Source organism: Carlito syrichta, unplaced genomic scaffold (genome assembly GCF_000164805.1).
Source record: "Carlito syrichta isolate Samal-C Ts95f unplaced genomic scaffold, Tarsius_syrichta-2.0.1 Scaffold290134, whole genome shotgun sequence".
NCBI classification, from domain to species: Eukaryota; Metazoa; Chordata; class Mammalia; order Primates; family Tarsiidae; genus Carlito; species Carlito syrichta.
The window spans coordinates 820984-837154 of record NW_007234230.1 but is presented as its reverse complement, the minus strand read 5'-3'; the positions used below and the strand labels follow the sequence as shown (position 1 = coordinate 837154).

At 57.0% G+C, this 16171-nt stretch overlaps 1 protein-coding gene across 1 annotated transcript; it reads left to right on the top strand.

Annotated features, from left to right (window-relative positions):
* Positions 1-890: 890 nt before the first annotated feature.
* ZBP1 (Z-DNA binding protein 1) lies at positions 891-12493 on the top strand. The gene is made up of 8 exons (XM_008054416.1): positions 891-924; positions 3860-4087; positions 5027-5095; positions 5456-5629; positions 7261-7434; positions 8609-8812; positions 9178-9384; positions 12258-12493. The coding sequence occupies exons 1-8, from the start codon at positions 891-893 to the stop codon at positions 12491-12493; spliced, it is 1326 nt and encodes a 441-aa protein (XP_008052607.1).
* The last annotated feature ends 3678 nt before the right edge of the window (positions 12494-16171 follow it).

Genomic DNA, 16171 nt, shown 5'->3' with positions numbered 1-16171 from the left:
TCAGCCTTTCATGTAGCTGGAACCACAGGCATGCACCACCACAGCCAGCTAATTTCTTGGTTTATTGTAGAGATGAGGTCTTGCCAAGTTGCCCAGAAGGTCTTAAACCCCTGGCCTTAGGCAATCCTCTCGCCTCTGCCTCCCAAAGTGCTAGGATTACAGGAGTGAGCCACTGTGCCCCGCAGAAGGCAGCTTTCTAATTGGAGACTCTGGGAACCCAATGCGATCTGTGGGCTGAGGGTGACTCACCGGTGACTTCCGGATATTACAGATCAGGGAACACAGCGGGGAGTAGACAGAACTGGTTCCGATACAGACTCTCTGTGTGGCCTTGGACAAGTGACCTCATTGCTCTAGCCTCAGTTTCCCCTCTAGCTCCTACCTTGTAGGAGAAAATGGAGGAACACACGAGATTGGAAAGCACACAGTAGGTGCTCATTAAAGAGAGTCATGCGGATACAGAAACAATCACAGGGCGTCCCCATCCCTCCCACCCAGGTGTCTTGGCCTTTGCACGGGGGGCCCCCTGAAGGGGTTCCTGCCAAGTCCAGCTCCTCCCTGACAACATCAAGTTGAACCCAGCTCTGTCTGCCTCAGCAGCGCTGCTTTCAATTTTGTTTCTTTCGAAATCCACACATAGAAGTTTCATTTTCTTTTTCCCCAGAAAGTTAATCTCGCCAGGCTGACGCGGCGTTTATTTCCGGGGTGTGAGCAGCTGACGCTGCCTGGTCGAAATCAGCATCCCTTCCCTGGTGAGTTCAGAGCTGCTGGAAGCCTCAGGCCGAGCCACTTAAGGACACCCAGCCTGGACCTGGCCCACCTTCTCTGAGCTGCAGGGCAGGGGCCTGAGCCCCACCAAGTGTCCCTGGGACCCTGCAGCTGCTGACAGCATGGCCGAGGCCCCTGCTGATCCGGGCCAAGAAGGTATGGCAGGTCTTCCTTCCCAGGGGCAGTGATGGTTCCCGGAGGGGACCTCTCCTTCTGGCTCCTCTCCTTGCGGTGATGGCAGCAGTGCTCTCCAGAATGGCGGTAGGAGGGAGGACAGCACGACCTCATGCCCTGAAGGTGTCTGTGCGCTTTTCTGGCCAAGCGTTCTGTATGCCTTTCTTGGTGGCTCCCAGGGGCAAGTGCAGTGGCGTTCCTGTTCACAGGTGGGATGACTGAGGCCCTGGAGGCGAGATGGCGAGCAGTGGTGCCGGAGTCTTGCAGTCGTGTTGAGGAACGGGGTTGCTTGATGGGCTCTGTGCGTGCCTGTGTTCCCTCGCTACCTTCTTTCCTAGACAAACATCCTGGAAGAGTGAGCGGTTGCTCTCCAGGGACGCCGCAGCAGCCTGTGGGCGGAGGGTGGCTCTGTGGCCTCGGGGTTTTGCTGTTTGGGTTTTGATCCTCACCGCGATCTTTGAAGCAGCTGCTGTTATCTCCACCTCACAGACGGTGACTCTGAACTCAGGCAGTCCCAGGACTAGGAAGTAGCAGGCCTGGGCGCAAGCCTGAGAAGTCAGCTTCGGGGTGAAAGAGGACAGGGATGGCCTGAAGGAGCTGTCAGACGATCGGTAGCTGGGGTCTTCCTGGAGCTCCTTCTCCTCAGGGCTCAGGCGCAACCTAAGGGACTAGCACCAGTTCTGACAGCTTTTCTGGTCATCCCAGTTAATTTTCCTTTTATTACCAACATCTGCTCCAGCACCCCTACATCCTGTACCCCAACACTCCAACACCCTAGCACCCCTACACCCTACACCCCAACAACTCTACACCTGATACCCCACACTCTAACACCCCAGCACCCCTACACTGCTACACACCTACACCCTACATGCCAACATTCCAACACTCCAACACCCTTATACCCTATACCTCTACACCCTGTACCCCGATACCCCAGCACCCTTACACCCTACACTCCAACACTCCAACACCACTACACCCCAACACCCCTATACTCTAACACACCAACATCCTAGCACCCCTACACCCTACACACCAACACTTCAACACCCTTATACCCTATACCCCTATACCCTACACCCAACACCCCAGCACCCCTGTATCCCTAAACCCTACACTCCAGTACCCCATGCTCTCATGTCCCCAAACCCCAGCACTCCAGCACCCCTGTACCCCTACACCTCTACTCCCCTATGTCCCTACTTCCTTGCACCCCTGCACCTGCTGCATTTCACAACCCCATCTAGCTGGGACCCTCGCAGGTCCTCCAACACAACACACCTCTGGCTCCACCTCTCCTCTGGGGCTCAGCGGAGCGGGAGGAGGCTGCCTGGGGGCAGGTTTTCAAGACTCCAAACTCTGCCAGATGCGGGGGAAGCTGGTGTGTCATCAGTTGCCGGGGGGTCCACGGCACCTGGGGGAGAATTTGGCAGGTGCAGGCGGGGTGCTCCCGGCAAGTCTGTCGATGTCCTGGCCACAAGGGCAAAACACACGCGTATACGCCCCTCCCCCATGGTGCGGCGGCCAGGAGCCCGCCACCTGGACCCTGACCAGGAAGCTATGGCTGAAGACAGGGCCGCCGCCCAGGAGGGGCGGGGTCTTCCAGGAAGGGCCCTGTGCTGCACCCCTTGAGGATTCTTGATGCGGAACCTTCCTGGGGACGACAGGGCCGCCATCCACAGTGTCCCTCTAGCTGCGGGGGCCGGGGGCTGCCAGCCCGGTGTCAGCCCCGACCTCACCTCCCAGGAGAGCAGCTGGTCTTGATCTTTTTTTAAAACGTAAGCTGACAGTTTTGACTCTTGCGAGCTTTCCCAGGAGGGGCAGGGCCGCTGGGAGAGTTCCTCCTTGATCTCACGAGGTCCTGCCTAGGGCTCATAAAACTTGGGCCAGGAAGCAGGGGTTCCCGCCAACCGGCCAGGGAGGTGCTGCCCGGGCCCTGCCCTGAATCAACTGGCCGACGTCTGTCCCTGGAGAGGACGGATCCGTTCACTCGCTCATTCACCTAGTCACTCATTCACTCAGCATCCATCTCCTGAGCACTCATGGTATGCCCAGCCCTGTGCTCGACACTGAAGGTGTGACAGCAAGCCAGGCCAGCCCGGCAGGGGACCCTTGGGGACATCCTGCAGCATCCCACCCACTCTGGGGCACAGGAGACAGCTTCCCAAAGGAGATGGCATCTGAGCAGGACCCAGAAGTTGGGTAGACACTGGACGGGTGATGGGGGGCAGCGCATGTAAAGGCCCTGGGGTGAGAGGGTGAGGAACCGAGGGCAGCACAGACAGGTGGGCACTTGGAGAGAAGTCAGGGGCACATGCAGGCAGGACAGGGTACTCAGCAGAGCCGGGGGATGCTGGGTGGAGGGAGGGTCAGAGGGAACCTGACTGGATCTGGTGGGCCCACCACTGATGTCCAGGAGCTGGCACTGGCGGGGGATCTGAGAGGAAGTCAGGAATGGCGTTTCCTGGGCTCTTTGGCGGGCAGCGGGGAAGGTCCTGCTTCTGGGTCCCTCTGGCCTGACTGAATAGTGACCCATCAATGGATGGCAAGCCCTGAGGGGGCTTCCCCAGGGAGGATGGACTTGGGATCAGAGGACACAAGGACACTCTCTTCCCTCCTGCTCCACCCTTCCACCCTCTCCTTCCCTCTGCCCCAAGGATGCCAAGACAGGCATGTTTCCACCCACCGTCTGGCACCTACCCTGGGGCATACACGAGGCTGGGCACCTCCTCGGTCCACCAGGCCATCCAGCCAGGGTCACTTCTGCTCTGCTGGGCATCTGCTGGGCCTTCCACCCTCTTCCTCTTGCCTAGACCCCACTCCAGGCAGGCAGCCCTGGCTTCCGGAGCCCCCAGGCTGGCTCAGCCATGGGGCGAGTGGCTCAGTCCCTCTCCCTGTCCCTCCTCGTCCCCAGGCCACCTTGAAAAGGCGATCCTGCGGGTGCTGACGGAGGCCAATGGCACCATGAAGACAGCCCAGCTGGTGAAAGAATGCCGCGTGACCAAGAAGGAGCTCAACCAAGCCCTTTACCGCTTGAAAAACAAGCAGGAAGTCTCCCAAGTGGCCCCCAGCACATGGCGTGTGGGCGGGGATGGGCTTGGAGGCAGCAGGGGTCCCGCACAGCTGGCCCTGCCTGGCCCCGGTAACTGGCCACTCCCAGTGGGGAACGAGGGGAGAGGTCTGACCCAGCAGGGGCCACCCTGGTGACAGACCAGCCCGGGTTCCAAGCCAGGCTCTGCCACGTGGGGACACAGGGGGTTGTGCCTCGATTTCTCTTTCTGGTACCCATAGGGCTGCTTTGCAGGGGCAGCCAGGAGGATGAGCTGCCTAGGGCTTGGCCCAGCGCCAGCACATAGTAGGTGCTCAGCAGAACCTTCAGGATCCTGACAGAATGCATGATGATGATGACAGCAATGCTATAGTGGCACAAATAACAGAATGCACACAGTGCTTCACCCACCAGGGCCCTGTCCCCGTTACAGTCAACAAACAGAAAGAGCTAACCAGCCCTCACATGGCCCAGGGGCGGGGAGGTGGGAGGTCTTGTTCCTCCCCCTTTTCTGCTCAACAGGAAGTTGAGGCCCAGACAAGTGACTTAGCAGGAAGCCACAGAGCCCCAAGGAGGCAGGGCAGAGTTCTAAGCAGAGTGTGTTTAACTCTGGGATCTGAGTCTGAAACTCCTGGCAGCTGGGCCCGGTGGCTCACGCCCGTAATCTCAGCACTTTGGGAGGCCAAGGCGAGAGGATCGCTGGAGGCCAGGAATTCAAGACCAGGCTAGACAACATCGTGAGACCTTGTCTCTACAGTAAATCAAAAATTTTAGCTGGGTATGGTGGTGCGCACCTATGAAAGGCTGAGGCAGGAGGATAAGCTCAGCTCAGGCGGTTGAGGCTGTGGTGAGCTGTGATCGTGCCACTGCACTCCAGCCTGGACAACAGAGTGAAACCCTGACTCAAAAAAAAAAAAAAGAAAAAAGAAAAGAAAGAAACTCCCTGGTCCCAGGGCCACCAACCCACTGTGGCCCACTCCAACCTGGTGCCATCTCCTGTGCCCACGCCCTGACTGGTCCCTCTCTCTCCAGCTGAGATGACCCAGCAAGATGCAGTTGCAGTTCCGGAGAATCCTGGCCCCCAGTTCAGCCAACAACGGCGTAAGCAGCTTAATTTCCTCAGCTCTGGGGACATTCCCCACAACTCCCAGCACCCCAAGGGCCCGAGATGTCACAAGTTTCAGGGGTCATGGCCCACCCAGACTGAGTCTCTGCCGGGGAAGACTAAATGCTGAAGTTGCTCTCCACTCACTGGGTCCCTCCTGCGTATCCGCCACGTACTGGGCATGGCAGGAGCACTGAGCGCTCACCCCATCCTCAGAACACCTTCTGCAAAGCTGTGTCCTGAAGTTGTCATCTTGAAGGGGCCTGGGGGCATGGGCTGAGGTCCCACAGAGGTGGGAGGTGGGGCAGGTGCCAACTCAGGCCCCTCCCTGACCCCCCGGCCATCCCACTTCCCAGAGGATGACATCTACCGGTTTCTGAAAGACAAAGGGCCGCACAGGGCCCTGGCCATCGCCCAGGCCCTGGGCATGAGCAGAGCAAAGGACGTCAACCCAGACTTGTACCAGATGAAGAATCGGCACCAGCTGCACTTGGACGAGGGGTCGAAAATATGGACGGTTTATCCCACAGGTAGGCCCTGACGCACGCCAGTGCTGGGCAGGCAGGGGGGCGGAAAGAGGCCACTGGCACAAGCACTTGGCCCTGGCCAGCGCTCTGCTGGGCACAGTGCCTGCCCTACCTTGGCAGAAGCTTCCAGTGGGCCTGCTGACAGTCCAGGGGAGGAGGTTCCAACCTTCCAGAAGCTTCCCGGTGGACCTACTGGCAGTTCACAAGAGTGGATTCCAACCTTCCAGAAGCTTCCAGTGGTCCTACTGACAGTCTAGGGGAGGGGGCTCCAACCTTCCAGAAACTTCCGGTGGTCCTGCCAACTGTCCATGGGAAGGGGGTTCCAACCTTCCAGAAGCTTCCGGTGGTCCTACTGACAGTCCACGGGGTTTCCAACCTTCCAGAAGTTTCTGGTGGGCCTGCCGACAGTTTATGGGAGGGTCTTCCAGGCGGGAGAGGCCTGCTGGTGGGATTAACCATGGAGGGCTTCCTGAAGGCGGAGCCCAAGGGCTGCAGTTGTAGAAGGCAAGGGGCTGGGAGTGGGCAGCCCACACCACATTTTATCAGCTCTGGGGTGTGGGGCCAGTCTGGACTTGGGGTAGTTTTCTGTGGGTACTTTGCCTAGCTTGGAGCTTCAGAGCTGGCAGGAAAGAAGGCAAGGCTGAACTTGGGTGCCTCAGGGGTGGCCCCGGGCCGGTTTATTCGTTGGGAACAGCGGGGTCTGGGCCCAGTGCCCACAGTACTTTCAGGAGTTTGCGGACGTGTTTTAATTTTCTTTCAAAATCAGAAGAACAAATGGATACTGTGTTAACGAGTATCTACCGATGAGTCCAGCCTGGGCTATTTTTGTCTTTATACCAAAACAATCATAAAAAGTGATGTTCATATTTTTATTATGGCAGGAAAGTCCAAGAAAAAAGAGCCACGGACCCGTGAGGGCAGCGATGGGGCCCCGTGGGATCCACGCAGGCGTGGCTAGAGGGGCAGGGCCACCTACGGCCCAGCCACGCCATCCGTGAGAGCATCCGCTCGACGGTCGGGACACCCCCCGTAGCCCTGGGAGAGACGTTCTCCCCTCTGGGCCTCAGTTTCCCCAACTGCAAAATGAGAAACTTGGTTCTGGAATCTGAATCGTTGTATCCCCAGTGCTGAGCTCTGAGCCCCACCTTCCCAATTCTGGCCTCAACCCCATGGAGCCAGCTCACCTGCCCACCATGCCCAAGGGGTTCTCAGCATCCTAGGGCAGGTCTTTAGGAAGCAATGCCTGTGACCGCAGCCCAGATCTGAAGCACTGCTGACAAGTTCAAGTCCTCAAGATGTCGTGTGAGCCAGGCATGACTCCTTGGCCATGGGCTGCCATCCTTTGGCTATTGTCCAAGGGAAAAGGTGGTCCAGGCTGTGGATGCCTCCCAGGGAGGGGGACCAAGGGCAGGGACAGCAACGTGGGGTCTCCCAGTGAGCAGTCCTGTGGACCAGGTACAGGGACACCTGTGGTGTCTCTTAAGCACCAGGTTCTAGGGCCCTACCCCGGATTCCCAGGATGGCACCTGGGAACTGTTGTAACAAACGCCCCAGGAGCATGTGCCACCTATGGGCATTTGGAACTCCTGACCCCAGAGAGGTGCAAAGGGATAGAGTGGGATATTATTTTGCAGAAGATTCTGGAAGAGGAATAGGAAACTCATCTGTTCCAGTTGTTTATCAGCAATGTCCGATCACTATGATCTGCCAGAATGGACCAAACAGCCACATTTCCATCGCAAACTCTGAGGCCACACAGATTGGACACGGGAACGTCATTGCAAAACAGATGGCCTGGGGGGAGAAAGGTAACTCGCCTGAGGGACTCTGGAGAAGGGACCTTGGCGGGGGTGGGGCAGGGAGTGGGGTTCAACCCAAGGGGAAAGGGCAGCTTCCCAATCTCTCTGGTTCCTTTATGGCCTTCCTCAGAATGAGGGGCCTGGATCAAACCTCTTCTGCTTCCCCTTCACTCTGATACGTTTCGTCTCATTTTCATTGGAATTTGATATTTTTCCATGAGAAACCACTAGATTCAGTCTCCCTTGGTAGAATGTCATAAGCCACAGGGAGTGACTGTAGCGTTTTATTTGTCCTGAGACACACTATTCCCCCCCCACATTTTAGCAGGTTGGAATTGGGATGCACCTTGCCACCTGTGTCACCCTAGTGTCCTTGAAATATGGCCTTGCAGATTGAGCCCTCACTCCAAGCCAGGCACTATGGCGAGAGGAGCAGGGCCACCTACCCGACCAGCCACGCCACCCACGAGAGCATTGGCCCAAGAGTCAGGACACTCCTGTAACTCTGGGAGGGGCATTCTCCATTCTGGGCCTCAGTTTCCCCAACTGTGAAATGAGGAACTTTGTTCTCAAATCTGGATAGATTCCCCAACTCTGAGACTCTGAGCCCCACCTTCCCAGTTCTGGCCTCATCCATGTCTGATTATTTAATGAACGCTGTTATAGGGCTTGCCTGTTTTTCTACCCCAATTTATTTAAAAACAATTCTGTAGCAGTTCCTTAAGTTGAAAACCCGAAGTTCACTGTAAAAGTTAATGCTGGGAAGATGAGACCATGTCTGAGGCGCTGAGCCTTGGATGTTGAGAGGCGTTAAAGGTGTGCTCGCGCCGAAGGAGACTTTCTCCTGATGGATCAGAGGACAGAGAATGGCTGGGAGTCAGAGCGAGTCGCTCGTTGTTTGGGCTTGCAAATGTTTCCGCAATGCCCAGGCATGGCCACGGTCACAAAAAGCTGAGACCCAGCACGGGCGGCTCTGCTAGGTCCTCCTTCTCCCCAAGCTGGAGCAGGAAGTGGTCAGTTCCCCATACGATGTTGTCTAGGAAGAGCTGAGAGACCTGTGTCCTCTGTCCAGCCAGGGCTATGTGTGTGTGTGTCTGTGTGTGTGGTGGTGAGGGGGAGAGAGGGCCCAACCTCTGGGGAAGAAGCCTGCAGTCACCTCCAGTGAGACTGTGTCCCCTGCCAGGCTCCTCGGCTCCCGGCTACCTCCCTCGAATGGCACTGGGTGTTTCCTCAACTCAGGGTCCCGCGGATGGCACCTGGGGGCCCCAGGACATCCGCTTGGAGCGATCCCTGCTCAAACGGGTGCAGCTGGGACATGGCAATGAGATGAGCCTGCACAGCACCCCATCTGAAGTCCCTGCCCACACCCCCTCGGGAAGCCCTCCAGGTAAATGAATGGAGGGACGTTCAGTCCTTGATGGGAGGGACTGGAGCCAAAGTCTCTGCAGGGAGAGAGGCATCATGGGAAATTCCTCTCCTTCCACAGGAGGCTGAACCACAGAGCAGAGCAGGTGGGGATGCCCTGCTACCCACTGCAGGAAGCCTCAGTTTCCTGGGCTCAGTGGGGCAGAGAGACAGTGGCCTAGGCAGGAAGGGCATGTGTGGGTGGTGGGGCGGCCAGGCCAGGGCTGGGCACTGCGGGTGACAGGGCTGCCGCTGGGAGCCTCCGGGAGGAGAGTGATCAGGGAGGCCTTGAGCGCCAGGCTGGGGTCTAGCGGCCCCCCTCCCGGCCTCTCTCTGCCTGACCCACAGTGTCGGCCACCCCGACCAGCGCTGGTGCCTCCTATGAAGTGCAGATGCCCCAACCAGGACCTCACCCTGAGGGGGCCGCAGCCCAGAAAGTCCACATCAAATCCTGCTCTCTGGAGGACGCCACCATTGGCAACAGCAACAAGATGATGGTCAACCCCAGGGTGGCTGGTCCAGGAGGAGCCACAGAGGAGCAAGGGGAGGATGCAGGTGAGCCTGAGGGCACAGTGGGCCCCTGTATGTTCTTTCTCCCCAACCTCCTATTCATTCATTCATTCATCCATCAGTCATTCACTAGCCTCCCATTTCCCCGAGTCTGGGAGGCAGCACAGGACGATGGCAAAGACCAGGGGTTCTGGTTGTACATCGCTGGGGTTCTCATCCCTCTCGGTGCCGGACCTCACCTGAGTCATTCAGGTCTCCAGGCCTCTGTCTCTTCATCTGTAAAATGCAGATGGTAAGAACAGCTTGCAGGGATTGCACAGTTATTTCAAGGATCAGATAAAATGTGCAGGGAGGCTGGGCTCAGTGGCTCAGCCTATGATCCCAGCACTTTGGGAAGCCGAGGCGAGTGGATTGCCTGAGCCTGCAGGCTCAAGACCCACCTAGGCAACTCGGCAAGATCTCATCTCTACAATAAATCAAAAATTAGCCGGGCGTGGTAGCGCATGCCTGTAGTTCCAGCTACTTAGAAGGCTGAGGTGGAAGGATCGCTGGAGCCCAGCAGGTTGATGCTGGGGTGGCCATGAGCATGCCACTGCACTCCAGCCTGGGTGATGGAGTGAGACTCCAATTCAAAAAAAAAATTAAGCAGGGAAAGTGCTAAGCACTGCACCTGCCACATGCTCAGGCCTTGGGGGCATTATGATCTTATCATGCCCAGGGAGTTGTTTGGGGCCTCAGGATCGGCCCTGGGAATAGGCTAGCCTGCTGCAGCACAGACCCCAGATGTGGCAGTGCCTGTGAGCTCAGAGTTCAGACCTCTCTCAGGTCCATGGGAGGAGCAGTCCAGGCTGCTCCACAAGCTTTCTGCAGACCAGGGCTCCTTCTCCCTCAAAGTTTGGCTGTCCAAGAGCTCGGTCCTCACCTCTAGGGTTGAACTTGGCACAGGAGGGGATGGGAGGAAATGACTGGAAAGACAGCCATGACCATGACCAAGCACTCCTGCCATGCCTGTGCTGATCCCAGGACCTGCCCTTGGTTGCAGGGAGGCTGGAAATGGCGCTGTGTCTGGCTTGTCTGAGCCCAGCTGAGACTGAGGGGAGGGAGTCCTACTGCCCACAGGAAGAAGGGGGACATTCTTCCTCACTCCCTGGGCTGCAGAATGGATGCTGTGTTAGCAGACACAAAAGCAACATTTGGCTCCTTTATGCCTTCATCAGAGCTCTTGGGTGATGGGGTGCATTGTCACCAGCGGTAATACTCTGAAAGGAATCCTTCTCTGAGCAGTAGGTCTCAACAGTTGGCTTAAAACATCCAGTAAGCTGTGCTGTCCGCAGACGTGCCATCACCCGAAGGGAGCACAGGCAGAGCAGGTCTGGCCCTTCTTGCAGGCTCCAGGACTGGGGGACAGTCTGTGAGTCTTGGCTCCAGCCAATAGTCACAGCCACACCTGCCTCCAACAAGAGCCAGCCTGTCCTTGGAGCTCAGCCAGGTGCTGACTTCTCTCCAGCGATGAGCATCCTGGGTGGCGTCTTCTTCCTTGGGAGGCTCTTCCATCCGCATGGCAGTCTGTGGCTCAGTGTTGCCACCTCCACCCATGATCTCAGGTGGATCTTCTGGAGAACTCACAGCAGCTTCCCCGCCAGCACCTGCTGTGTGGCCTTTTGCTTCGCGGAGACGGCTGCTTTCCTCAAACCTCGGGAACCAGCCTCTGCTGGCTTCCAACTTTCCTCCTGCTTCCGCCTCCCTTCTCTTGGCTTCCCCAGGACTGAGGAGAGTCGGGGCCTTGCTCTGGATGAGGCTTTGGCCTGAGGGGTGTCAGGGCTGGTGTGCGCTTTTCTCCAGATCCTGAAACTTTCTCCATACCAGCAGCAAGGCTATTTCGCTCCCTTACTGTACATGTGTTCGCTGGAGGAGCACTTTTAATTTCATTCCAGGACTCTCCCTTTGCATTCGCAGCCTGGCTGTTTGGCACAGGAGGCTAAGCCTTTGGCCTGTCTCAGCTTCCGACCAGTCTTCCTCAGACGCTGACTCGCATCTAGCTTTCAATTTAAGGCGAGAGACGTGCAACCCTGCCTTTCCCTGAACACCCGAAGGCTCCTGCAGGGTCCTTCACTGGCCTAATTTCATCATCATCTTGTCTCAGGGAAGAGGGAGGCCCGAGGAGAGGGAGAGAGACTGGGCACGGCGGGTTGGTGGGGCAGTTGCAACACATGCATTTATCAATTAAGTTCACCATCTGGTGTGGGCACAGTGTATGGAGCCCCCAAAACAATCATAACAGTGACATCCGAGACCGTGGATCACAGCCCACCACAACAACTGTCATAGTAATGAAAAGGTTGGAAATATCGTGAGAGTCACTGGAATGTGACACAGACACAAAATGAGTGCACGCCATTGGAAAAACAGCACGATGGACGTGCTTGATGAGGAGTTGCACAGACCTCCCACTCGTAAGAGACACAGCATCCACAAAGTGCGTGAAGCAGAATAGTCAGGCAGTGCTGTGGGTAGGTCAGCTATAGCTTCCTCCTCTTGGCAGTGGGACCTCATCTTGAGAAGCACAAGGCCCCGGGTGTTGGATTTTGTTTGAGAGAATGGTGGGTCAGAGGCAGTCAGTGCTGGAGTGTGTGAGGCCATCTTCTGGATCCCTAGGAGGACTGGGGGAGCCCTGGGGTGGGGGCTTGTAGCTGTCATTCCCGCTCCCCTGTCTCACTGCTGTGAACTTGGCCAGGACAGGCCACACTATCTGCACGGCCTAACACAAAGTGGAAGGCATGTCCCCAGTCAGGATGATATGCTTTTCAAGACGACAACAGCAGACATTGAACTGAGCTCCCTCTCCTCCAAGGGTGGGTCCCCATGGCACCGTCCAGGGCGCTCGCCTGTGATACTGACCACCCCACCTCTTTCCCCAGATCCTGGTCCTGCAGCCATACCAACCAGAAGCGACATCCCTGGTGACGTGGGTGCAGCTGTCCCTGACAGCATCTCGGTGCTCGCCCCCAGGATGGAAGCTGTGACTCTTGGGAGCCAAGACCCCGAAGTCACAGAAGGGAGTCACTGCACAGACAAAACCCCGGACTCTGGAAGCCAGAGGGGAAGAAGGAATCAGAGCAGACAGCCTCAGGCAGACACGCTCGGCACACGCTAGAGGACCTCGGTCGGGTGCCTTCTGCGTTCCACAGACGTACTTCTCACCCACTTGCTTCCTGACACATGGCTCGTGTGAGCCAGATTTTAGGGGTGGGCTCAGGCCAGGCCTCCTGGTGGCTAGGGGCAGACTAACAGGGGCCACCTTGGGGAGCAGGGTGGGTGAAAGTGAAGCTGAGCCAGGCTGGCCCGGGCTTGCCTTGAGCTGTCTTCCATTATGGTCACCTGCAGTGGTTGGAATGTGTCCCGCAAAAGTCCTGTTGCAGCCTCACAGAAATGCTATGATAGGAAGAGGTGGGGCCTGTAGGAGATGAGCAAATCCTGCAGGCAAATGGGATCGGTGCCCTCACAAAGGGCTCACAGGAGTCTCTGTGTCCCGTCTGCCTGTCCCCCGTGTGAGGACGCAGCAACACAGTGCCCTTGGCAGACACAGAATCGACCGGCACCTTGATCTCAGCCTTCCCAGACCCCAAGCCTGTGCACAATAAATCCCCACTGCTTGTAAAGTGCCTGGCATGGGGCATTTTGTTCCAGCAGCCTGAAATGGCTCAGACACTATCTGCTCTCTTCTCACTCAAGACCTGACTGCTTTGAGGCCCACTGTGGCCTCCTGGCCTCTTGACCACCTGACCTTTCTAGAAGCTTCTCTCCTCAGCCTTGACCTCTCAGGATGTGTTAGCTGAACTTCCAGAGAGTACATTCTTCTCCCCCAGCCCCTCCCCCACCCCAGCCCCTGGCAGCAGTCATGGGTCAGGTGACCTCTCCCAGCCAATCAGCAGGGAGTGCGTGTTACATACCAGCCACAACCAGCCGCTGGGACTGAGTTCCCTTTGGAGTATGGGCGCTGTGACATTTCCAGAACCAAGGGGCTGGGGGAGGCCTGGCGGTCACTCGGGGAGGATGACAGAGAAGGTTGGAGGGCGGAGGTGATCAGTCAGGCAGGGCGACTGTGGAACAGGCACCGTACCACCCTTCACATGCACACACGTGCACGCATGTGCACACGTGTACACACACGCACACACGTGCACACACATGGCCCTCTGTCTGCTGGCCTCCGATGTTACACCCATCCCTCGGGCAGGCCTTTCCCACACACTGCTGTGTCTCCTCCACTGGCCCTTGGGAGCCCAACACCCAGAAGCCCCTGAGGCCAATCTACCGTGGTGGAGGGATGAGCTCATCACAGGGCCTCAGTACCAAGGTCACTGAACAGATCTGTGTCCCCTTGCCCAACTCAATTGGGAGGGCCTCGGGGCAGATGTCTTGGCATATTGACCAACACACAGAACTTACAGTTTGTTTGCTATGGGGACTCCCAAGACATCGCTCGAGCTCCTGGATCCAGTCAGTCCTGAAGTAGGATCTATCTTTGCCCTGGCCCATTAGCAGAGCCGGTAAGTCCCCTTAGTGCTGAATCCAGCTCCCTTGGGATTTCTGTTTTGCACTGCAGCTTGCCCTTCTCCCCCCCCCCCTTACGTCACTGCTCCTCAGTTGAGACCTCACAGAAAGACTTGGGAGCTCCCAGGCTAGCCTGGTGCCTCCTCCCTGCCCTGAGGTCTCATGTGCAGCCCCTACCATGCCTGCACCTCGCCGCCCTGCCATTATTGCCCGATTTCGTCTTTATCTCTCAGGGCTCCTTTGATTGTAGATGACAGAAAGCTGGGACTTGCTCAGCCCAAAAAAGGGATACTGGCCCTTCTAATAGGCAAGTCCAGGCACAGACTCTCCTGCGGGAATGTCTGGATCCAGGAGCTCAGATAATGTATTAGAACTCAGCCTCCCTCTGTTTCTCTGCTCTGTTTTCTTCTGTGTTTGTAAAGATGGCCCCTGACAGCTCCGGGCCCCCTGCACCAGCTTGGTCGTCCACTAGAGGAGCTCACTTTCCAAACAGCTCTGGTCACGTGCCCATCCCCCAACCAGTTATTGGCCGGAACAATGGGATGCTTTGATTGGCTAGCTGGTGTCACATGACTCATCTCTGGCACCAGGAGGAGGATCAGCCAATCACCTGACCTGGCGGTGAGGGATAGGTTCTCTAAACTTGCCAGAATGCAGACGCTGGACAGGTGAGACCCTCTGAAGTCCACTGCGCTCCCCAGCCTTGGACGGTGAACTTGCTGGGCTCAGCAGCCTGCCTTTGACTCTGACTCTCTGACTTTGACTCTGGGCCTTCAGGGCCCAATGTACATGGGACAGGATCCTTCATTCCCTGCAGACCAAGCCCGAGGGAGAAGGAGACAAAGCCCTGCCCTCCTGTCCCCCACGAACCGAGAAGGTACACACACCTATGGGCAGTGAGTTCTGAGCAGGCATAACCCCAGGGGTTATGGGAATTTGGGACAGGGTCCCCGACACAGCTTGAGGAATCTGGTAATTTTTCTGGAGGAGGTGAAAACTTTAGACCTCGTTCTTCAAGACCAGGCAGAGAGAGGCGACTGGGTGCACCATGGTCTGTGTACTGCCAAAGAGCCCAATAGGAAGAAGAGAGAATGGTGGTCACTGGCAAGAGTCTCTGGGGCTGGACCACGGGCACCTGGGAATTTGGCCTGGACATCCGGCCCCATCCAAGCCCAGCCCACAGGGAGACCCGGACAAGCCACACAATGAGATACAGTCACCGGATTCATGATGGGGCTGGCGGAGTTGTCCCACGAGCTGGAATTGCCCAGCCCAACTGGACCAAGTTGTCTCAACCTCCATGCCGACCTGGGACCCCCCAGCCGTTCTCTCATGGGGTGTCCTGTTTGCACACAAGAGTCGCCAGATGTGGGGGATTAATGCTGGGCTTGGCAGGGGGTCTGGGAACTGTCCTCCTCCAGCTCAGAGCTGCAGATCCTTTGCCTACCTCAGAGCCTGGGCCTGTGACTAGCCACCCCATGCCAGCAAGGAGTCAAAACACAGCTCCCACCACAGTGCAAACGAAAACACTCATTTCTCAGCAAGATTCCCCATGTAATTAATTGGTCATAAATACACAGACAAAGCATCACTGGCAGCTAATGGGGCTGGAGGTGAAGGTCAATGCTGGTGTCCTCGGGAAGGAAATTAACTAGCGGCCCCTGAAAGCCAGAAGGATTGAATCCCTCCCCGCACCCCCGCCCTCACGCGCAGTGGCACATCCGCACCGGCCCCTCCCTAATGTCATGGCTTCCAAAACCACCAACTCGCTCACTGGCTCAACTCTGCACTCTCCCCCAGTGTCTCTCTCCTCCTCTGGCCTCATTTGTGGCGACTCAGAGCAGAGAGGAGTCCAGGGAGTAATTCAGAGACATTCTGGCCTTGAGTGTCAGAAACCAAGCTCACCCAGTCTTAAACCCAAGGCAGATTTCATTTGCTTAAGGAACTAGAAAATCAAGGCATGCTTTGGTTCAGGAATGGCTGCATCTAGGAGCACAAGTCTTATCTTCAGTCTCCTTTCTCTCCACCTCTCTGAGAGACTCTCCACGTGGCCCCAGCCACCCAAGGCTTATGGTCTGCCAGCTAACAGGCCAGCAAAAGGAGTCTGCATCAAGCCACATGCTGCTGGGTGTGTCCCAGGGAGAGTTCTGATTGGCTGTGCATGGGTCACATGTGTATCCTTGAACCAATCAGGAAGAATGGAGTGCTCCAATTGGCTTTTGTGGGGCCCAGTGTGCTCTCCCATGGGAGGGGGCGGTGAGGTCCTGCATGTGGAACC